Source organism: Oncorhynchus kisutch, linkage group LG7 (assembly GCF_002021735.2).
Source record: "Oncorhynchus kisutch isolate 150728-3 linkage group LG7, Okis_V2, whole genome shotgun sequence".
In the NCBI taxonomy this organism is placed as follows: domain Eukaryota; kingdom Metazoa; phylum Chordata; class Actinopteri; order Salmoniformes; family Salmonidae; genus Oncorhynchus; species Oncorhynchus kisutch.
The window spans coordinates 34,819,046-34,843,360 of NC_034180.2; the positions used below are offsets into that span (position 1 = coordinate 34,819,046).

At 45.1% G+C, this 24,315-nt stretch overlaps 1 protein-coding gene across 2 annotated transcripts in view; it reads left to right on the forward strand.

Annotated features, from left to right (window-relative positions):
• Positions 1 to 24,315, forward strand: part of LOC109894527 (formin) — a 60,190-nt gene that overhangs the window by 14,875 nt on the left and 21,000 nt on the right. The window contains exons 6-12 of one of the 2 annotated variants that reach the window (XR_004210640.1): positions 8,455 to 8,542; positions 12,780 to 12,841; positions 13,487 to 13,575; positions 14,504 to 14,633; positions 14,850 to 14,996; positions 15,098 to 15,157; positions 15,267 to 15,398. Coding sequence is in view for 1 of the 2 variants with exons in the window: in XM_020488084.2 (XP_020343673.2) it covers positions 8,455 to 8,542; positions 12,780 to 12,841; positions 13,487 to 13,575; positions 14,504 to 14,633; positions 14,850 to 14,996; positions 15,098 to 15,157; positions 15,267 to 15,387 (697 nt within the window). In the remaining variant the exon portion in view is untranslated. The remainder of the gene's footprint in view (positions 1 to 8,454; positions 8,543 to 12,779; positions 12,842 to 13,486; positions 13,576 to 14,503; positions 14,634 to 14,849; positions 14,997 to 15,097; positions 15,158 to 15,266; positions 15,399 to 24,315) is intronic. The other variant, XM_020488084.2, reaches the window with a different exon arrangement.

Below are 24,315 nucleotides of genomic sequence, written 5' to 3' on the forward strand. Positions count from 1 at the left end.
GGGTCAGTGAGACAGAAGATAATTGGCAGGACTGGTTTACAATCCAGAATGACTTACAGGAGCAGTTAGAGTCAACCCAGCTAACAACAAACTTCCCACGACTTTAGAGAGCATTCCCTTAAGGGTCTCATTAGGTCATTAACTAACGTTTTCATAAGAATGTTCCTGTGATGTGCAAGGAATGTTTGCAAGAGACCATTCCCTTAATGTCAAATAGAACTTACCCCGAATGTGGTTACCGTGTTCTCAGAACTAAGATATGAATGTTATAGACACAATTCATGCAACGTGGCAAAAGCATTCAGGAGACTATTCCATTAATGTCCTACCACACATACATTACCAATCAAAAGTTTGGGCACACCTACTCATTCAAGGGTTTTTCTTTATTTTAACTATTTTCTACATTGTAGAATAATAGTGAAGACATCAAAACTATTAAATAACACATATGGAATCATGTAGTAACCAAAAAAGTATTAAACAAATCAAAATATATTTGAGATTTGAGATTCTTCAAAGTTGCCTTGATGACATTCTCTCAACCAGCTTCATGTGGTAGTCACCTGGAATGCATTTCAATTAACAGGTGTGCCTTGTTAAAAGTTAATTTGTAGAATTTCCTTCCTTGAGCCAATCGGCTGTGTTGTGACAAGGTAGGGGTGGTATACAGAAGATAGCCCTATTTGGTAAATGACCAGGTCCATATTATGGCAAGAACAGCTCAAACAAGCTAAGAGAAACGACAGTCCATCATTACTTTAAGACATGAAGGTCAGTCAATCCTGAAAATTTAAAGAACTTTGAAAGTTTCTTCAAGTGCAGTCGCAAAAACCGTTAAGCTCTATGATGAAACTGTCCCTCACGACCGCCACAGGAATGGAAGTCCCAGAGTTACCTCTTCTGCAGAGGATAAGTTCATTAGAGTTATTTATTTCTTTCTTTTCCTTTGCACCCCAGTATTTCTACTGTCAAATCTACCATTCCAGTGTTTTACTTGCTATATTGTATTTACTTCGCCACCATAGCCTATTTATTGCCTTTACCTCCCTTATCTCACCTTATTTGCTCACATTGTATATATACTTATTTTTCTACTGTATTATTGACTGTATGTTTGTTTTACTCCATATGTTGTTGTATGTGTCGAACTGCTTTGCTTTATCTTGGCCAGGTCGCAGTTGTAAATGAGAACTTGTTCTCAACTTGCCTACCTGGTTAAATAAAGGTGAAATAAAAAAAATAAAAAATAAAGAGTTAACTGCACCTCAGATTACAGCCCAAATAAATGCTTCACAGAGTTCAATTAACAGACACATCTCAACATCAGCTGTTCAGAGGAGAGGCCTTCATGGTCGAATTGCTGCAAATAAACACTACTAAAAGACACCAATAATAAAAAGAGACTTGCTTGGGGCAAGAAACACGAGCAATGGACATTAGACCGGTGGAAATCTGTCCTTTGGTCTGATGAGTCCAAATTTGAGATTTTTGTTTCCAACCGTGTGTCTTTGTGAGATGCAGAGTAGGTGAACGGATGATCACAGCATGTGTGGTTCCCACTGTGAAGCATGGAGGACAAGGTTTGGTGGTGTGGGGGTGCTTTGCTGGTGACACTGTCCGTGATTTATTTAGAATTAAAGGCACACTTAACCATCATGGCTACCACAACATTCTGCATCGATATGCCATGCGATCTGGTTTGCGCTTAGTGGGACTATCATTTGTTTTTCAACAGGACAATGACCCAAAAATACACGTTCAGGCTGTGTATGGGATATTTGACTAAGAAGGAGAGCGATGGTGCTGCATCAGTCCACCTGGCCATGCTGCTGTTCCAGTTTCAACTGACCTGAGCCCTAGGACCATGCCCCAGGACTACCTGACATGATGACTCCTTGCTGTCCCCAGTCCACCTGGCCATGCTGCTGCTCCAGTTTCAACTTCCACCTGACTGTGCTGCTGCTCCAGTTTCAACTGTTCTGCCTTATTATTATTCGACCATGCTGGTCATTTATGAACATTTGAACATCTTGGCCATGTTCTGTTATAATCTCTACCCGGCACAGCCAGAAGAGGACTGGCCACCCCACATAGCCTGGTTCCTCTCTAGGTTTCTTCCTAGGTATTGGCCTTTCTAGGGAGTTTTTCCTAGCCACCGTGCTTCTACACCTGCATTGCTTGCTGTTTGGGGTTTTAGGCTGGGTTTCTGTACAGCACTTTGAGATATCAGCTGATGTACGAAGGGCTATATAAATAAATTTGATTTGATTTGATCAGATGACCTGACCTCCACAATCACCCGACCTCAACCCAATTGAGATGGTTTGGGATGAGTTGGACTGCAAAGTGAAGGAAAAGAAGCCAACCAGTGCTCAGCATATCTGGGAACTCCTTCAAGACTGTTGGAAAATCATTCCTCATGAAGCTGGTTGAGAGAATGCCAAGTGTGTGCAAAGCTTTCATCAAGGCAAAAGGTGGCTACTTTGAAGAATCTAAAATATATATTGATTTGTTTAACACTTTTTTGGTTACTACATGAGTCCATATGTTATTTCATAGTTTGCATGTCTTCGCTATTATTCTACAATGTAGAAAATAGTACAAATAAAGAAAAACTTGTGTCCAAACTTTTGACTGGTACTGTACACAGAACATGGTTGCCATGTTCTCAGAATGTAATATATTAGTGTTCTAGACACATTTCATGGGAACATTGCAAGAACATTCATGTGTCCAGTTTTCTGAGGGTTAGGAAAATATTCCACCAACGTCCCAACAGACATACGCCAAAACATGCTAAAAAGGTTTTCAGAAGGTTTTTGCTATCATAGATTGAATGTTCCCCTAACAATCGGAAAACAGGACACTCAAACATTAGGGGAACATTACGATAATGTTCTCTTCCTAGAATTGATAGCTGTGAAGTGCCTTGCTCAAAGGCACAATGACAGATGTTTCACCTAGTTGGCTCGTGGATTTGAACCAGCGACCTTTGGTTTACTGGCCCAACGCTCTTAATCGCTAACTTAAGCCACCCTGGAGTCTCTCTGTGGCTATCTGAGTTGGATCAAATGTTTGTGGGTTCAGAGTGACCAGACTGGATGGATACACCCACACTGAGGCCTCTACAGTGGACTGGAGCCTTGACAGATTGATGACAATGTGTATGGATTGGGAAGGGGACAGTCTGGGCTAGTGGCCGATTTTTAACTGCTTGGACGCCACATTCAGTGCCATGGGGTTAGTGGGAATGCTGACACACACGGCTGCAGGAGTGCAGAGTTGCAGCATTGGACTTGACAACAACATGGGGCCTGAGCATTGGCCTGAGCTGTGTGGGCACAAATGCACATACCCACTAGAAATGGGAATACTTTTCTTGGTAGTTCTTATTTAAGATAGTAGATACAATATGTGGAATAGATATCCGTGAGCAGTGAGCTGTACTAGGGGCCGTACTATACTCAGGCCAGAGACAGCAGCCTGTGTTCAGCTATGATTACTTGGAGACACTACCACATCTGTGGAAAGGGTTGGCTACAGCCCCTTGGCACTCAAACACATTTAGAAGGGTCAGCTAAACAAAAGTAACTTGTTTACTGCTTCATCTTTTATCCCTAAAAGTTTATCTTCCAACGTTCAAACTCTCTGAATCATCGTCTGTTGATAGGTTCCCAGAAGTACTGGCTCTGACTAGACAAAGGAGGGGGGAGAGGGGGATGGAGAATGGGGAAGAGAGGAGAGGGTAGAGGAGGGTGGAAAGGTGGAGGAGATGAGGATGGAGAGGGGGGAGGGAAGGGAAGGGAGAAGGAGAGGGGTTCTGGAATGAGGGGAGCTGGAGAGAGGTGGTGGGGGGAGCAGACTGTCATCCAGCTAGCTAACAGACAGAGCCAGACTGGGCCTGTGGAGACATGGGGTCAATCAAGAGCGCTGTCTTGCCTTACTCTGCAATATCTTACCCCGAGGAGATTTGACAAGCCAATAGTCCTGTCCTGGCCTCGCCACCACACCGATACGGTTCTACACGACACAGAGACAAGTAATTCAATCTCTGCCCTGTAGTCGTCTCCATCAACTTTATGAAGAGCAGCTACACTCTGCACACATGATGGTTTTCACTGCACTAAGCATGTTCACCGTAGGGCACACAGTGGTGTGTGTGATGACAGAACACCTATACATGCCTGACGCACTTGTATCTTGTTCAGAAAGTATTGCCAGATCAGATAACACCTGTGGGCCTAGTCGGGGGTGTGATGGGGTGGGGGGGGGTGGGGGGTATGGAATGTGTATGTGCATTATGGAGATTAGCCATTCTTCTCCCATCCCTCCTAATGCACAACTCTACATACAGGACCCTAAGTGGAAGTTGGGGCGGTAAGGGAATGGTAGAGGGGTGAGTCTGTACATGGAAGTGCTAATCTGTATCATGTGTCCAATACAACTGAAAGCTGCTGTTTTCTCTGGAGGCCTTTTTCTTTCCCGCCACTGATTATCATATCAAAGCAGCAGAGATGACATGCAGGGGAATGAGCTCTCTGTCAGCCTCCACAGTCCATGGCCGCCCATGACACACCAGACCAGACTGGGGGTAATTGTAGCCATGTGGCTCCACTCGGCTCCACAGTGGGGCTGGAGGAGATGAGATGACACCTGTAGGGGCATTTGAAGTGGAAAGGAGAGGATGCTCGTGTCGCTGCATATTGGGTGTGAGGATAATGAGCTACAGGATCCGGGTGCTGCGCTGCGTTAAGGAGATGAGGAAACCCTGACAGTGCCCCACTCCCACCCACTGCCCCCCAGCCCTGCGTATACACCAGTAATACAGCCTGCGTATACACCAGTAATACAGCCTGCGTATACACCAGTAATACAGCCTGGGTATACACCAGTAATACAGCCTGCGTATACACCAGTAATATAGCCTGCGTATACACCAGTAATACAGCCTGCGTAAACACCAGTAATACAGAATGCGTATACACCAGTAATACAGCCTGCATATACACCAGTAATACAGCCTGCAAATACACCAGTAATACAGCCTGCGTATACACCAGTAATACAGCCTGCGTATACACCAGTAATACAGCCTGCGTATACACCAGTAATATAGCCTGCGTATACACAAGTAATACAGCCTGCGTAAACACCAGTAATACAGCCTGCGTATACACCAGTAATACAGCCTGCATATACACCAGTAATACAGCCTGCATATACACCAGTAATACAGCCTGCGTATACACCAGTAATACAGCCTGCGTATACACCAGTAATACAGCCTGCGTAAACACCAGTAATACAGCCTGCATATACACCAGTAATATAGCCTGCGTATACACCAGTAATACAGCCTGCGTAAACACCAGTAATACAGAATGCGTATACACCAGTAATACAGCCTGCATATACACCAGTAATACAGCCTGCAAATACACCAGTAATACAGCCTGCGTATACACCAGTAATACAGCCTGCGTATACACCAGTAATACAGCCTGCGTATACACCAGTAATATAGCCTGCGTATACACAAGTAATACAGCCTGCGTAAACACCAGTAATACAGCCTGCGTATACACCAGTAATACAGCCTGCATATACACCAGTAATACAGCCTGCATATACACCAGTAATACAGCATGCGTATACACCAGTAATACAGCCTGCGTATACACCAGTAATACAGCCTGCGTAAACACCAGTAATACAGCCTGCATATACACCAGTAATACAGCCTGTGTATACACCAGTAATACACCCTGCGTATACACCAGTAATACAGCCTGCGTATACACCAGTAATACAGCCTGCGTAAACACCAGTAATACAGCCTGCATATACACCAGTAATACAGCCTGCGTATACACCAGTAATACAGCCTGCGTATACACCAGTAATACAGCCTGCGTATACACCAGTAATATAGCCTGCGTATACACCAGTAATACAGCCTGCGTATACACCAGTAATACAGCCTGGGTATACACCAGTAATACAGCCTGGGTATACACCAGTAATACAGCCTGCGTATACACCAGTAATATAGCCTGCGTATACACCAGTAATACAGCCTGGGTATACACCAGTAATACAGCCTGCGTATACACCAGTAATATAGCCTGCGTATACACCAGTAATACAGCCTGCATATACACCAGTAATACAGCCTGGGTATACACCAGTAATACAGCCTGCGTATACACCAGTAATACAGCCTGCGTATAGACCAGTAATACAGCCTGCATATACACCAGTAATACAGCCTGCATATACACCAGTAATACAGCCTGCGTATACACCAGTAATACAGCCTGCGTAAACACCAGTAATACAGCCTGCGTATACACCAGTAATACAGCCTGGGTATACACCAGTAATACAGCCTGCGTATACACCAGTAATATAGCCTGCGTATACACCAGTAATACAGCCTGGGTATACACCAGTAATACAGCCTGCGTATACACCAGTAATACAGCCTGCGTATACACCAGTAATACAACCTGGGTATACACCAGTAATACAGCCTGCGTAAACACCAGTAATACAGCCTGCATATACACCAGTAATACAGCCTGCGTATACACCAGTAATACAGCCTGCGTAAACACCAGTAATACAGCCTGCGTATACACCAGTAATACAGCCTGCGTATACACCAGTAATACAGCCTGCGTAAACATTGCACAGCAATTCCCACCACCCATGGATCTCTGTAAAACAAATAGTGGTTTTAATTTGTTCAGACCCTACATCTTTAGGGATGACATAATCGTTCACACTGGGGTTTATTAAAGTCATATTTTGAGTGTTGAGTGGGAGAGTGGTTGTAAGATTTGCAGAACGTTGTGTGGGGATGTTGAGCATTCAGTGGAGGGTGTTATTGATGTGTTCTCTTGATCCATTTATTATTGTTAACTATCTCCAGGGTGGGTGAACTCTGACAGGGTTGGCTCCCAGGCACCTGTCTAGCTGCCTGCCCCCTCAGCCATGGCTGTGTAAACTATCAGCTCTCTGATGAACCTGGTGCCCTCTCCCCAACACCAGCCACCTGCTACTCCTCAAAGCACTCCCTCTTCCTTTTGTTATTTTAATCTTCATTTCAGTGTCAAACCAATGTCTCCTCTATATTTCAAGTGTTTTTTTGGTCTGCTGGAAGGACTTCACCTTGACTTGGACTGGTGGGTAGTTCTCCCAGTGTCCACTGGATGTAGCTGTTATATTCATCATGGGTTTCTAACCGAGCTCTCAGCATCAGCATCATAACGTTGCTTCCTTCCGTGTCTGAGAGTAAGCATCCAGGTTTGTTCCTCCAGATCAGTTGTAATTTCTCAGTAAGTCAACTAGACAGGCTAATTGGTGCATCTGGGGCCACAGCGAGTGGCCAGGGTTCCTGGGAAGCTTTTAGTGTGGCCCGACCAGTGCAGTTCATTAAAGGTGTTGGGAAGGCCTCTCACTCTGCCTGCTTCCCCTCTCATGTCCCCATACAGGGTGATCCTCAGTGATAATGGTAATGTCGTGGAAGCAGTATGCATCCTACCTTCTGTAATGCAATACCCACTTCTAAGGCTTCTGCTCCTTGGTTCCCACTGGATGGCCCAGTAGCTGAGATGCAGTAATAACGGCCAGTGTTACCTAATGAAGAAGGCTGAGACATTAAGTTGTAGAGCTGGGCTTTACCTTGCCAAAACTGTTTCTAGCTTAATGGGTAATTCAGTAATATGTCATTGTGACCATGTGTAGGCACAAATAAAAATCCTGTGAATTTATAGTTTGTTATAAAAAACCTGTTCTTCCAGACTGAAAAGATGTCCTTTTATGGTTTCATTTTTTTACTTTTTTACTTTCCTGTGGCTTTATGTTTCCGACTATATCATGCACTTTTAACGGGGGGACTTTTTCTCTATACTCTGTGCTCTGTATTTTTAGTGATGTCATTCGATAAGTCCTGCTGTCTGTGGCGTGTGGGTTTCTATCCTCACTGTCTCTCAGCCTGTTATCATGGACCGTGAAGGATTATGACACTGTGTAGATTAGTGTGGCTTTAGGGTCAATCCAGACGCTCCACAGAGATGTTAGAATGGCTCTTCTCTAGAGCACTCCTTCTCTCCCCTTCCAGAGTCAATCTCTTCAAGTGGTCTTGCTCTGGGAAGTGACTAACTGATACTTTCTTCTGGCCTCTCTGGGAAAAAGACTGTGGATGATGTTAACCCGTGTCCCTGTTTCATCTGAATATATCATATTAAATCATATTCTAGTATTCTAGTCAAATAAATCTTATTACTTGAATTTAAGATGAACTGTTGGTCTGCATCAACTGTATAAACTCTGCCTCTTCAGTCACATGGTAATGGTGATCAAATAGAGGATGTGTAATCCAATGGAATTCTCACTCTTCGATGTAATCACTGTGATTAAAATATGATATTCATGTCTTTTCTGCAGATTATCAAGCTGCTGGATGGGAAACGTTCCCAAGCAGTAGGCATCCTCATCTCAAGTCTTCACCTTGAAATGAAGGACATTCAGAAAGGTGAGGGCAAACAAATAGGAACTCCTTAACTGTGTTTAAACCACGCTGTTTGGTGCATTATTACTGGAGGATATTGTCTATATTACTGACAACCTGTCATTTCCTCCCTGTCCAACAGTCATTTTTTCAATTAAATAGTGATAAACTTCAGTTACAATTTTCACCTGATTAGAAAATTAAATGCCATACAAAATGATGAAAGTAGTTATTTTAGGAAGAAGAAATGTTGAAGCCTGCTGCAAATTGTTTCCTGCTTCTTGACAGACCCTAATGTGTGAATAGTTCCACTTTTATAGATGAAGTTGTGTTTCATGTCAAATGTGGAAGATTTCCAAGTTTTCCAGACTAGTGCCCCCAGTTTCCCAGACTAGTACATAATGTTGTGAGTGAACAGCATTGGAATGAAATTAGCCATTTTTGCAATTCTGTCTCCCCAGATTCAATCGTTCATGCACTGGTCAAAATCACATCTATATTTTCCTTCTTGCACTAAAGAGTGGAGTATTTGGTTGTGTATGTGTATTTGACTGCACATGTTTATGTATGTGAATGGGGCGGGAATGTCTGAGGCAGCGATTAGGCGTGCATGGTTTAGGGCCGTCGGTAACAGTCAACTGGGTTGATACTGGGACTGGGACTGGGACTGGGAGTGGAGCGCCTGGCAGTCTGAGCATGCGGCCAGCCTGGCAGATTTGTTTATTGTTGCCAGTGACGGTTTCCACCGCCTAATGGGAGCGACACCCTGCTAATGATCTGAGTGTGTATAAATCCACCTTCGCAGTCAGCAGACACAGCACCGCCACATAAAAACGCTTGCCCAATGCAAACCAAACAACACATTGGGCCAAGCTGCCGTTTTTGGTTGTGATCATTTTTTTCTCTCTCCTTCTCCCTCTGTCAGTGTCGAGGTAAAGTACCCCCAATAAAAGAGTCTGCTCTCTCCCAGCGTGAGCCTGCTTCCTACAGCCTTAATGGGAGGTGTAGGTGAAATGGACAATTTGAATCTGACAATGCAGCAGAGCAGCTTAACAAGCAGTTCTAAGGGCCCTGGTCCCTGGCCCCTGGTCCCTGGCCCCTGGCCTCGCCTGCTTGCCTGCCCTTTGTTGGCAAATTAAAAGGACATGGGACATGTAATGTAATTACAGTCACTTGGGAGGAGGGAGTGAGGGGAGGCAGGGGTTTGGTGGCCCAGGGCAGGGAGAGGGAAGAGTGGGGGCCAACGGAGGGCTTGAGCCTGGCTGTGGGACCTCCTGGGCCACCGCAGTTCAACGCACACCACACACACCCTGAGCGATGGGTGTGAAGTGAAGGGAAAGCGAGTGAGGTGGCAACAGGGTTCCTTTGATCTCCCGGTGTGGATAGATATCCGGACCTGGCCTCCTTTGGCTCAAAGCACTGTGCTGCACTGCGCTTTGGCCCTCCTTTGGTGTATGATTGACGGGCGCGCTGAGGCCTTAGGTAATCCACTCTATTAAGAGGTAGGAAATGTCCCTCCACCTCCAGCCTGCTATCCAGCATGCTCTCCACTTTGATGCATCATTTTGGGCTGCCCTGCTGCCTCAGCTGGTCGTAGGGGCTTGGGGAAGCTCTGGATGTCATTGGAAGAATGCTTGGATTCTGGGATGCAGAACTATTTATTCTTATTGTGTAGATAGAAGTTAACATGTCTTAATGACTCCAGGGGTGTCTCTGTATACAGTACAGTCATGTACTTTTGGCTGGACTTCACTGGTGGTTCTTTGCTAGTCGTGCGACTCTCAGACATGACACAGCCACAGTGGTGTAGAGAGGGGCTTGTTTCCACTCACATTGGGTCTGTTCTGGGTTGATCTGAGTGCAGGGGTCGCTCTGCAGTCTACAGCTAACAGCACACAGATCCATATCGCCATTGAGACCAGGAGCCATCCCTCCCAGTCTGCCCCCTCCTTTCCTCTCTCCTCCCTGACCTGTACCCAGCCATAAAGCTGTGACTCCTCTTTCTGAGACACTGAGCAGAGCTCTCCCTCTCTTACTTTCTTTCTCTCTCGCACTGCTGACAAGCAGGGGTGAAAGTAGATCAAATGTCGTCCTGGTACGGGGACTTCCTACAGTATGTGTGAACGCACTTTGTCATTTTCATGGGCCTGATCACAGAATTACATATAGAATCATTTTTTATTTAAAAGGGTCTCTATGGGCCTAATAGGAAAGATGTGTTGTTTTACATGGACTTTTACACTTGTGCAGCAATCTAATCAACATGATAAAAGAATCCCCTCAAAATCTGTCAGTTTTTTTCATGGGCTGCATCTCAATCCACCATGTCCGTCTATGTGGGCTTTCCGCATCTGTAGCTGTGCTACAGCGCTGTTTGTCAGACCAGGACACATCACGAAAATTGGTATTCCCCCAAAAATGTCTGTAGTGTCTGAAGAGGTTAGCCTACCGACAATGGAAAGATGACACTCTTACGAACACAATGATGTACTCCGTTTTGTTTTGTGACTCCCCACAAGTGTCACAGGATTTGTAGGGTAACCCATACAAATTCATGGAAGTATGGAGATAGTTTTATGACATTTCAAAACGAGGACGTTTAGGGACCAATTTATGTGTGCACTGCTGTCCCCGCACATCTCGTTCTCACCCACTCATCTCTTCCTTAGCAAGATTTCACTGTCTATTTTTCATATCAAATCAAAGTTTATGTCATGTGCGCCGAATACAACAGGTAGACAGTGAAATGCTTACTTACAGGCTCTAACCAATAGTGCGGAAAAGGTGTGTGTGTGTGTGTGTACACCGCCTGGTGTAGAGGTCCTGGATGGCAGGCAGCTTTGCCCCAGTGATGTACTGGGCCGTACGCACTACCCTCTGAAGTGCCTTTTGGTCGGAGGCCGAGCAATTGCCGTACCAGGCAGTGATGCAATGCTCTCGATGTTGCAGCTAAAAATGACTGACAAATATGACTGACATGCGGTAATGATAAATGACACCCACTATTTATGAGTACCCCCACTATTTATTTGGCCGGTTATCCGTTCTGGACCGTTCCAGCTTACTTTCACCCCTTCTGAAAAAAGGTTATTGTTATATCTCTCTCTCTCTCCTCTACACTCTGAGAAAAAAAGGGTTCCTAATAAGTTATTTGGCTTCCCCCATAGGAGAACCATTTTTGGAGAACCATCAACCTGGAACCAAAATGTTTCTTCCTGGTTCTAGATAACACCACATCTAAGAGTGGAGCCTCCCCCCCCCCCCTCTCTCTCTCTCTCTCTCTCTCCTCTCCTCTCCTCTCCTCTCCTCCTCTCTCTCTGCGGCCCCACTTTAGAGATCATTACTGCAGACTGTGATCATTACTGGAGACTGTTTCTAAGAGTGGAGCCTTTTCTCTCGCTCTCTCTCTCTCTCTCTCTCTCTCTCTCTCTCCCTCTCCTCTCCTCTCCTCTCCTCTCCTCTCCTCTCCTCTCCTCTCCTCTCCTCTCCTCTCCTCTCCTCTCCTCTCCTCTCCTCTCCTCTCCTCTCCTCTCCTCTCCTCCCCTCCTCTCTCTCTGCGGCCCCACTTTAGAGATCATTACTGCAGACTGTGATCATTACTGGAGACTGTTTCTAAGAGTGGAGCCTTTTCTCTCTCTCTCTCTCTCTCTCTCTCTCTCTCTCTCTCTCTCTCTCCCCTTCACTCTCTCCCCTTCTCTCTCTCCCCTCCCCTCCTCTTCCCTCCTCTCTCCCCTCCTCTTCCCTCCTCTCTCCCCTCCTCTCCCTCTGCGTCCCCACTTTAGAGATCATTACTGGAGACTGTGGTAGTTCTGGCTGCAGGTCCTGGGGTTAAGCAGTTATATGCCCTCTCCTGTGACCCCTGGCCTGAGAGGAAAGCTCCCGTGTGGGGCTCTGCTCTGGGCTCTGCTCTGACACAATGACTGCCCTGGCCTGCCTGACCACACGCCCCGATACCCACCACTCCCTAATACTCTCGTTCAGTCACTTTAAAGTGATAGTTCACTACATAATCTAAGTTTGTCAGACATTTCAGATCTCAAAAGGTGTTTAATGTTGAAATGAGTTAACAAATAATAGACATGGGTATTATTTCTGTAAAGTATAGTTTTGTACATAGCATGCCTATATTAATGTAATCTCCCTCACAGGTTAACAGGCGTGGGCACCAAACCCAGGCAGCAGGGAATTTAAACAGCATGCCTGCCCAACATATTCCATCTTTACAAGAGATTGTCTCTAATAAATCAATATATTGTTCCAGCTGTTTTGAGTGTAGATAACTCTGTGGTGGACTTGGAGACCATCGAGGCTTTATATGAAAATGTGAGTATTCCAAGGTGTGCTGTAAAGTCATTCAATAGCATGAGAGAAATGTGAGAATCTAAACTCCTTTTTTAAGTGTTTTTCTCACTCAGTATGCTTTTGTTAACACTACACAGTGATGGAAAAATAGCGAATTGCCATACTTAAGTAAAAGTCAAAAGCATACTCCAACACTCAGACATCATTTACAAATGAAGCATTTGTGTTTAGTGAGTCTGCCAAATCAGAGGCAGTAGGGATGACATGGGATGTTCTCTTAATAAGTGCATGAATTGGGCCATTTTCCTGTCCTGTTAAGCATTCAAAATGTAACAAGTACATTGAGTGTCAGGGAAAATGTATGGAGTAAAAGTACATTATTTTCTTTAGGAATGTAGTGGAGTAGAAGTTGTCAAAAATATAAATAGTGAAGTACAGATACCCCAACAAAAATGACTTAAGTAGTTTTACTTAAGAACTTTACACCACTGACACTACACCAGGGCTCTATAACATATGCTAGTCTACAGCTAATTTCTCAAGGATGTCACACTTAACATTTATCCATTGCTATTCTACCTCTCGTTTTGTAATGACTGTCTATATCATTCGCTGCTACAGCTTTATTGTTGTCTACTCAACTGTTTTGATTGTGTGTGATCACAGAGGGCCACGAATGACGAGCTGGAGAAGATAAAAACACACTATGAGACGTCCAAGGAGGACGAGGTGAAGCTACTGGACAAGCCTGAACAGTAAGAGTGCTTCTCCAGCATCCAAGGGTTCAGGGAGAGGGCGGTAGAACACTAGACCCTGACTTCTACTGGAGTCAGAGAACTAGATGCTCATACACACAGAAAGCCATCCCCTCCCGTGAATTCACCATGCCAATTTCAGAGGGTACTTTGGTTTTGTCTTAGAGATTTTTTAGAAACACATCATGTGGTTTTTAATGTGTACAGACAGAGACAAACAGTTTGGTCTTTGACAGCCTGAGCTCACTCATCACGTTGATGGTTCTTTACAGCCAAACCATTATAGGGAGATATTTTATATAAACATCACTTAGAAAAGGTGGCATCACTTTTGTGTTTATTTATCATTTCAAGCAGTAAATAAACCAAGCTCCTTAGTCTTCCTCAGACAGTAAATATTTGTTCCTGGTCTGTTTTGCAACCTTCATGTCTTCCATACTGAGGGAATGGGCTTATGTGTGTGTGGGTGTGTGGGTGTACATACACGTGCATATGTGTGTGTGTGTCTCAGAGTGAATGGCAGAGATGGATGGCGGCTGGCTCTCAGCGCGGCATTCCTCCCATGGGGGTTAAACATAGCTGGCCTATTAATGACTTGTCACTGTGGGGCTGAGGGCCATGTTCATACCCACTCAGTGTCTGATCCTTCAGCAGCCTAATCCCACAGGATATTACAGACATATCCCTGTTTACATGAGTCGGCCTGACACTACATTTGACCAATCAGTGCTCCGGTCCTCCTTTAGTTGACCCTGGACCTATCAAACTATTAGAGCAGAAAGACTCATGACTATCAGCTGCTAGTTAAAAGCCATACTGACTCAGCCGTGTGTGTGTGTGGAAGCAGCGCAGCCAAGGATTAAAAATAGTTCTTCCTGTTGGACATTTTGTTTAATTTTGTCATAACACATTATTTCCTCTTGTGCAGGTTCTTGTATGAACTCTCCCAGATTCCAGACTTCTCTGGCCGGTCCCACTGCATCATATTCCAGTCTATCTTCCTTGACTGCATATCTTCCATCCACCGCAAAGTAGAAATAGTCTCCACCGTGAGCAAAGTAAGACATGACATGACTGCAATCTTATTGCTTTGTCAGTGTATGAGCTTTTATCATGCTGACCCTGTGTGTGTGTGTGTGTGTGTGTGTGTGTGTGTGTGTGTGTGTGTGTGTGTGTGTGTGTGTGTGTGTGTGTGTGTGTGTGTGTGTGTGTGTGTGTGTGTGTGTGTGTGTGTGTGTGTGTGTGTGTGTGTGTGTGTGTGTGTGTGTGGTCAGAATTTGCTGGACTGTAGCAGTGTGAAGGATGTGATGGGGCTGGTCCTAGCCTTTGGGAACTACATGAACGGAGGCAACAGGACACGGGGTCAGGCTGATGGCTTTGGCCTGGAGATCCTGCCCAAACTGAAGGATGTCAAGAGCAGGGTACACTCACCACACACACAGCCACATTACATTATATTAATCTACAGTATGTTACTGAGAAGTTGCACTGGCTTCTTTTGTCTGACCTTTTGTATCTTTAGGACAACTGTATCAGTCTGGTGGATTACGTAGTTGCATACTATCTGCGCAATTTTGACGAGGTACAGTATTTCAGATGAAGGGAACAAATATCCCAAGATGGACTAAAATATCAATTATTCTGTTGTTTCCTGATGTTTCGTCATTGGTGGGTTGTCTGTTGGTTTGTAGCACGCAGGAACAGACAAGAGTATATTCCCACTGCCTGAGCCACAGGATTTCTTCTTGGCAGCTCAGGTCAAATTTGAAGACCTCACGAAGGACATGAGGAAGCTGGGGAGAGACCTGACTGGTGAGACACAGGTTATTTCTCTTTTTTCTAAGCAACTCACATAACGTCAGGCCTACATAGAGGCGTCCTGTTCTATATGTAGTATGATACTCATTGTACATTCTGTCTTATCCTGTAAGAACACTTTCCTCCATCATCCATCAGAGGTGTTTCAGGGTAGATTCAGGATCTCAGACTCTCTGAAGCACCTTTTCCTTGTTCCCAGGCATCGTGTCATGCCATAACAGGCATGTCATCACTCCCCCATTTCCCCCTGCCATGAACATGCTCTACTTACAGTATCCTATGTCAGAAGTGTCAGTGTCTTCATTTCAGCCAAAGCAAGTCTATCTGTCTGAAACGTTTGCAGATGATATGAAAGCTGGATGGAAATGCAATAAAGGAGCAACACTCACAGGAGAAACGTTACCATATGGCTGGTATCAGGAGCTCAGTGCTCACTGGCATGGTCCGCCCAGTTAGCCAACCAGTTAGCCAGCCAGTTAGCCAGCCAGGTAGCCAGCCAGGTAGCCAGCCAGTTAGCCAGCCAGGTAGCCAGCCAGTTAGCCAGCCAGGTACCCAGCCAGGTAGCCAGCCAGTTAACCAGCCAGTTAGCCAGCCAGGTAGCCAGCCAGTTAGCCAGCCAGTTAGCCAGTTAACCAGCCAGTTAGCCTGCAAGGTAGCCAGCCAGTTAGCTAGCCAGTTAGCCAGTGAGCCAGCCAGTTAGCCAGTGAGCCAGCCAGTTAGCCAGCCAGTTAGCCAGTGAGCCAGCCAGTTAACCAGCCAGTTAGCCAGTGAGTCAGTCAGCCAGTTAGCTAGCCAGTTAGCCAGCCAGCCAGTGGATTAGCCAGTGTCAGTCACCCAGCCAGCCAGTCAGTTAGCCAGTCAGTCAGTCAGCCAGTTAGCCAGCCAGCCTGGGAATTAGCCAGTGAGTCATTCACCCACCCAGCCAGCCAGTCAGTTAGCCAGTGAGTCAGTCAGCAAGCCAGCCAGTGAGTTAGCCAATGAGTCAGTCAGCCAGCTAGTCAGTTAGTCAGTGAGTCAGCCAGCCAGTCAATGAGTTAGTCAGTGAGTCAGTCACCCAGCACATCAGTTAGTCAGTGAGTCAGTCTGTCAGCCAGCCAGCCAATCAGTTAGTTAGTCAGTAAGTCAGTCAGCCAGTCAGTTAGTCAGTCATCTAGTCAGTCAGTGGTCCGCTGGGCTGTCCGGGGGTTAAAGGCGTTGCCCCCAGGCAGTCAGTTAGTCAGTGAGTCAGTCATCGAGCCAGTCAGTGGTCAGCTGGGCCGTCCGGGGGTTAAAGGCATTGCCCCCAGGCAGTCAGTTAGTCAGTGAGTCAGTCATCGAGCCAGTCAGTGGTCAGCTGGGCTGTCCCGGGGTTAAAGGCGTTGCCCCCAGGCAGTCAGTTAGTCAGTGAGTCAGTCATCGAGCCAGTCAGTGGTCCGCTGGGCTGTCCGGGGGTTAAAGGCGTTGCCCCCAGGAAGTCAGTTAGTCAGTGAGTCAGTCATCGAGCCAGTCAGTGGTCAGCTGGGCCGTCCGGGGGTTAAAGGCGTTGCCCCCAGGCAGTCAGTTAGTCAGTGAGTCAGTCATCGAGCCAGTCAGTGGTCAGCTGGGCCGTCCGGGAGTTAAAGGCGTTGCCCCCAGACAGTCAGTTAGTCAGTGAGTCAGTCATCGAGCCAGTCAGTGGTCAGCTGGGCCGTCCCGGGGATTAAAGACGTTATTTCAGTCAACCAATAATACAGAATATGAAAGCAATTAGATATGCTCTCCACTCTCCCCTCCTCATTCAGATTGCTGCCCTCTGGGAAGTCTACAAAGTCTACAAAAGAGCCCCAGACCCAGCTGTCAGTCATTTATTAGGATAAATTGAACACTTAAAGACAATACATTTATTTTATATGTATTTTATATCTACTGCAGGAAGGAAATAGCAGTCTCGCCCGGAATCCTCTGGGTATTGGTAGGGAGCGGTGAGCCTGAATTCTCAGTGTTTGGTGAGGTCCACCTATGACTCCCATTTTTATCCTCTTCGCCAGCCTCCAGGAATAAATATTTATGCTGCGCTATTATAAACCACCCTAAAGAAACCAACTGATCTTAATTATATCAGATCACTTCCATTCACATCTGAATTATGTCTAACTCTGTGTGGCTGGTGCTGACATAGGATCACACCCCCTTGGGTTCTGTAGCTACAAGGGCTCTCAACTGAGAGGAGGCTAGCAATATGAAAGCCGTTCTCCTTATCCCTGCAGGAGCCACATGAGACCTGTTTTGCCCCACTTTTTCATTCTTTGCTAAGGTTCAGTGGTGTTCCTCCATATCCCTCTTCCCGAGAGTGAGGCTCCAGTAAGTAGCCAGGTAGATGTATGTGTGTGTCTGGTCTGAGACAATGGAAAGGAGTAGGTCAGACTCCCTAGCCTGGCGGCTGCCCTCTCCTCCACTCTGCCGTGCAGAAACATGATCCTCATTTGATCTCCCTTCCTGGTTGGGCAGGAGTTGATGACCTCTCTCTGGGTTTCTCTCTGGGGATGGGGATGGGGGGGGGGGGGGGGGGGTTAGGATCCATCCCTTCTCTCCTGCAGAAGAAGCCTGGCAACTATAGAGTAAGACCAGGATATTGCACTGTGTTTTCCCTAGTGTCTTCTGAGGCTTTCAGTTCAAATCAAATTGTATTTGTCACATGCACCGTATACAACAGGAGTAGACCTTACAGTGAAATGCTTACTACTTACAAGCCCTTAACCAACAATGCTTTAAGAAGTTAAGAATAAAAATGTGTTAATTAAGTCAAAAATAGATAAGTAGAAAAAGTAAAAATAAAAGTAACAAATAATTATAGAGCAGCAGTAAAATAACAATAGTGAGGCTATATACAGGGGAGTCAATGTGCGGGGGCACCGGGTAGTCAAGGAAATTGAGGTAATATGTACATGTAGGTAGAGTTAAAGTGACCATGCATAGATAATAAACAGAGAGTAGCAGCAGCGTAAAATAGGGTTCTGGGTAGCCCTTTGATTTGCTGTTCAGAAGTCTAATGGCTTGAGGGTAGAAGCTGTTAAGAAGCCCTTTTGACCAAGACTTGGCGCTCCAGTACTGCTTGCCATTCGGTGGCAGAGAGAACAGTCTATGACTAGGGTGGCTGGCGTCTTTGACTATTTTTAGGGCCTACCTCTGACACCGCCTGGTGTAGAGGTCCCGGATGGTAGGAAGCTTGGCCCCGGTGTTATACTGGGCCGTACGCACTACCCTCTGTAGTGCCTTGTGGTCGGAGGCCGAGCAGTTGCCATACCAGGCAGTGATGCAACCAGTCAGGATGCTCTCGATGGTGCAGTTGTAGACCCTTTTGAGGATCTGAGGACCCATGCCAAATCTTTTCAGTGTCCAGTGGGAGAATAGGTTTTGTCGTTCCCTCTTCACGACTGTGTGTTTGGACCATGTTAGTTGGTTGGTGATGTAGACACCAAGGAATTTGAAGCTCCCAACCTGCTCCACTACAGCCCCGTCGATGAGAATGGGGGCTTGCTCAGTCCTCCTTTTCCTGTAGTCCACAATCATCTCCTTTGTCTTGATCACATTGAGGGAGAGGTTGTTGTCCTGGCACCATACCGCCAGGTCTCTGACCTCCTCCCTATAGGCTGTCTCGTCGTTGTTTGTTCTATCTGTCAGGAGGAGTGTCTGTCCGTTTGGGGGCTACGGTAGATGTATATGTTCCTGGAGAGTATCCTTGGTTCACCCAGTCCCTGGGCTCATGTGGGCACGGAGTTGACCTTTCATTCAATCAGGGTCAGCAGAGACCACGGCCACGTAAAGCTCTTTAACTGCTAGGTAATTGGGACGGACAGAGCTCATTTGCTGCCCAAGGGAGTTTAGTGTTTCACAGAAGTCCTGTGCAGGGTTCGGCATTCATCACCATGGCAAATCAGACAGTGTCTTTATTAGAAATGCCCCTTAATGTCAAGTCAAGGCAAGGCCTTTACCCTGAAGTCCATTTTATGACAGAAGCTCCAGTTTGGGTTAGAGTACTGCTACCTCTCCTCCCCACATAACGGTTAAATATAGGCTACTCCTAATTTTGCTTAAATACAGGCACAAGATGCAGGGAACATGCCGAGTGTGGATAATAAACTCAAGACACTCACATAAGAATTGTAAACCATGTTCTATGATTTCTATGATTTTGTCTTGGTAGCAGGCCATATATTAAATGATGACTGCCTTTTCAACAGATTTGTCCGTACATTTCCTCACCTTGTTTTCCTCTTAGATATGGAGCCAATTGAAGCTAAATCTATCAACTAGAATAGAATATAATACAACTTTATTGTCCATCCAGGATGGACATTTTTCTTTGGCATCACCTTCATTCAAAGAATCACATACATTTTCACATCATACACATTTAAACCAGTCAGTCCATCATGTTGCGAACACTGATAACATAGAGGATATTAATACACTCACTAACAAATGACCAGTGTCCCAACTACACTAGATAGACAAGTACATATGCCGATACAATTTACTGTGCATTTAGTAGTCCAACAGCACAAGGAAGGAATGAATGTTTGAACCCGTTCTTCTTGGTCATGGGCATTCTGAAACACCGGCCAGAGGGAAGCCTCTCCAACTGAGGGTCGGAGGGGTCGCCAATGACAGCCAGTGCCTTCTTTTTGGTTGCCTTGGAACAGGATGCTTAAATGTGCCTGTGGTCGACCAATTACATTGTTGGCTGTGTTTACTTTTCTGGTCAGTTTGCTTTCGCTCCTCACACTCAGATTACCATACCAGGCTGTCATATTGAACGTGAGGATGCTCTCCACCAAGCTGCTGTACACCCTCTCCAGAACATCCTGGCTGACCCCAAACCCGTTTCATTTCCTGAAGATCTATCATTTCTTTATGATTTCCTCAAACTATGACATCCCAAGCAGTAGAACAGCTGAAATCCTGAACATTGGAGGACCATGTCTTACGGCAGTTGTTTTCTCAGACAGGCTCTATGTAAGACGTGGGCCAGGGTTGGATGCTGGATAGGTCCAGGCAGATAGAGAGTCCCATAGGGCGGTGCACAATTGGCCCAGCGTCATCCGGGTTAAGGTTTGGCCGGGGTAGGCCGTCATTGTACATAATAATTTGTTCTTAACTGATTTGCCTAGTTAAATAAAGGTTCAATAAAAATCGAATAAATAAATTAAGAGAGAGATTTATTTTAGAGGGAGGTGTGGTGGGTGTTTGACCTTTATCTCCTGGCTGGCCCAATGTAGCCTGGGTAATAGCAGGGATCTAGCCTGGGTGGGAGGGGAGGGAGGAGGAAGCTAGGAGCCTGACAGTGCACTGGGGTGGGTTGTTTATAATTGTGGATTAGTGAGAGAATTCCTTGTGCTTTAGAGCTGATGGAAAATGATCCAGTGCCTGGCGTAAATAACACTGATCTGCCAGGCCAGACCACGGACAAGACTAACCTCCCTCTCTCTCTCTCTCTCTCTCTCTCTGATTAGAAAGGGTTTTCAAAACATTCATGCTTGATGGGTGAAAACATATGTAGTGTCAGTTTATCTGCGAGAGTTTTTTTTATAGTCACTGATGGTTAGAAATAAAGGAGGGCATAACAGAATCAACATGAATCTGGAATGTGTTCAAGCAGTAGAACATTTAGAACAGAAACCTTTTCTATATGGCAGTCAAATATGTAGAGCTCAATGATCATCCAAGTGTACAATGTTTTGTTTTCCAAACATCCCAGGGTCTACAGAATATTGTGGCAAGCCGTCAGTTAATGTGGAGAATTCATGGTTCATTCATTACATCAAAGTGAGCTTGACTAACCGCGTTTGCCATGTCTCAGAGCAGAAGTCAGACTATCTTTTCATGTTAGCCCACTCCCCATGTTACAGTACAGTAACATACCTTATATGATGCAATCCTATACCTTATATGATGCATACCAGCTACCCCAGTGTCCCTACAGACAGCATGTACTGGGCGAGCTTCCTGTTTACACACACTGTCGAGTTTATGAATCCATGCCTTACTACAGTGTTAACCGCATACTGTTTGGGAAACCCTTGAGAATATGGCCATCAAATCATCCTGCCATCATATTTGTCTTATATCTCCACTCTAAACCCAAATAAACCATCACAAATAAACCATTACAAATGTTCCTCTACATGTATTTGTATACAGAGAATCAATGTGTTGCTTACAGTTTATGATGAGTAACATCTGGAAATCAGTATTCTTCAGTGAAATAACCCTGTTCCACTGTGCTGAATCCACTGTCTGTATGAAGGCTGGCCCTGCCTGAATGTGGTGGCGGGAGAGGAGACAGGTCCCTTTTGACCTGGTAACTGGACAGGAAGCCAGACTGGACAAACAGCGCTGACATTAACAGTAGGATCTGCTTCTGTCTAACCATCTTAACACAGGGTGCCAAATACAACAGGTGTAGACTTTACCATAAAAGGCTTGATTACGAGCCCCAACAATGCAGAGTTGGTGCAGCTGTAGAACTTTTTCAGGATCCGAGAGCCCAAGCCAAATCTTTTCAGCCTCCGGATTGGGAAGAGATGCTGTCGTGCCCTCTTGATGACTGTGTGGGAGTGTGTGGACCAAGATCCTGGTGTGCCTTAGCAGTTATCTGATTAACACAGATGATGGATAGGAAAGCACCTTTTGGTGGTAATTTGCTGTGGTAATTTGGTGGTAATCTGTTGTGCAGTGTTTGCACAGCCCTTCCTCGACAGGGAGCCAGGTTTTCCTGTGTCTACCCTTCTCAATGGCAAGGCTGTGCTCACTGAGCCTGTACTTTGTCAAGGTTTTTCTAAGGTTTTGATCAGTAACCATGGTCAAATAGTCACGGTGTACTGTCGATTTAGGGCCAGATAGCACTGCATTTTGCTTTGTGCTTCCCAATAAGCAATGTAGTTTTGTTTTGACTGTATTGTAATTTGTTTTATTCTGATTGATTGGATGTTCGGGTCCTGAGGCTTCTTCAGTGTGTTAGTAGAACAGGTTGGTGAACTCAGCCCCAGGACCAGCTGGATGAGAGTCCTGAGGTTTCAGTGTGTTAGTAGAACAGGTTGATGAACTCAGCCCCAGGACCAGCTGGATGAGGGGACTCTTTTCTTTGCTCAGCTCTTGGCATTGCAGGGCTGGATAATGATATGAGAGGGGGTCACTAAATTTGAGATGTTTCCAAAACTGAATAGCTTTTTTTTCATTTTATTATTATTGGATATTGACCTAATTCTGCCCTGCATGCATTGTTTGTAGTTTTCCTCTGGATATGTAGGAGAATCTTATAGAACTCTGCATGCAGGGTTTCAATTGGATGTTTGTCCCATTTGGTGAAATCTTGTTTTGCAAGTGGACCCCACACCTCGCTGCCATAAAGTGCAATTGGTTCAATGACACATTCAATTAGTTTTAGCCAAATTTTTATTTCAATTTCAATCTGAATTTATTTCAATCTGAATTTGTTTTTTAATGGCGTAGAATGCCCTGCTTTCTCTGCCTCATTAAGGTGTCCAGTTGAGCTTATTTTTAAACCTAAGTAATTGTAGTGTGTGCAGTACTCTATATATTTTGTACTAATTGAGAACTTTGGTCTAATTCCCTGAGATCTGGATCTTCTCTGGAAAATCATTATTTTTGTATTTTTGGGTTGCCAGGGCCCAGGTCTCTCTCTCTCTCTGTCACTCTCTCTCTCACTCTCTCTCTGCTGCTGTAACCCCAGGGGAATTGACACGGCTGTTTGGGCACAGAGGACCCAGATTAACACTCACTGGCCAATTAGAGAACAGCATGGACATATTTACAGTAATGGGATTAGGTGGCTGTGGGGAGAGCAGGCCTCTGGGAGAAAAGTGGGCCTTCAGTTGACCTGTATCACTGTGGTAATACAGTTTCACTGTGGTAATACTGTTTCACTGTAGTAATACTGTTTCACTGTGGTAATACTGTTTCACTGTGGTAATACTGTTTCACTGTGGTAATACTGTTTCACTGTAGTAATACTGTTTAACTGTGGTAATACTGTTTCACTGTGGTAATACTGTTTCACTGTAGTAATACTGTTTCACTGTAGTAATACTGTTTCCCTGTAGTAATACTGTTTCCCTGTGGTAATACTGTTTCACTGTGGTAATACTGTTTCACTGTAGTAATATTTTTACACTGTAGAAATACTTTTACACTGTAGAAATACTTTTACATTGTAGAAAATACTTTTACACGGTAACTGTAGTAATACTTTTACCCTGTAGCAAAACTTTTACACTGTATTAATACTTTTACACTGTAGTAATACTTTTACAGTGTAGAAATACGTTTACACTGTAGTAATACTTTTACACTGTAGTAATACTTTTACACTGTAGTAATACTTTTACACGGTAACTGTAGTAAGACTTTTACAGTGTAGAAATAAGTTTACACTGTAGTAATACTTTTACACTGTAGTAATGCTGCTTCACTGTAGTAATACTTTTACACTGTAGTAATGCTGCTTCACTGTAGTAATACTTTTACACTGCAGAAATACTTTTAGACTGCAGTAATACTTTTACACTGTAGCCTGCATATCCCCAGGAGACTGCTTTAGAAAGGGCTCCCTTGATCCTCTTCCAGCTCCTCCTCCTCCTCCCTCTCCCCCCACCCCTACCCCTCCTCTGTGCCTATGTATTGTCACTGTAGGACAATGTCCTAAACCAGAGCCCACTGGGTTTTTATTTCATGCAGCTGCTGATGTTTTGGGGGTTTCCTTCTTGTGGCCTACACTGTCTGGACCACATTTAGAGGAGATCCGCCTCTTAATTGTAGTCTTGCTGTTTTGAACACCCTTTAATGTGCCTGTTTGAGACAGGGGGGTTTTATGGAGCCAGGGATCTAAGACTTTACTTTTCAGTGGTGTTTGAGCTGGCTCACCTGTTCAGGTTTGGGTCATGG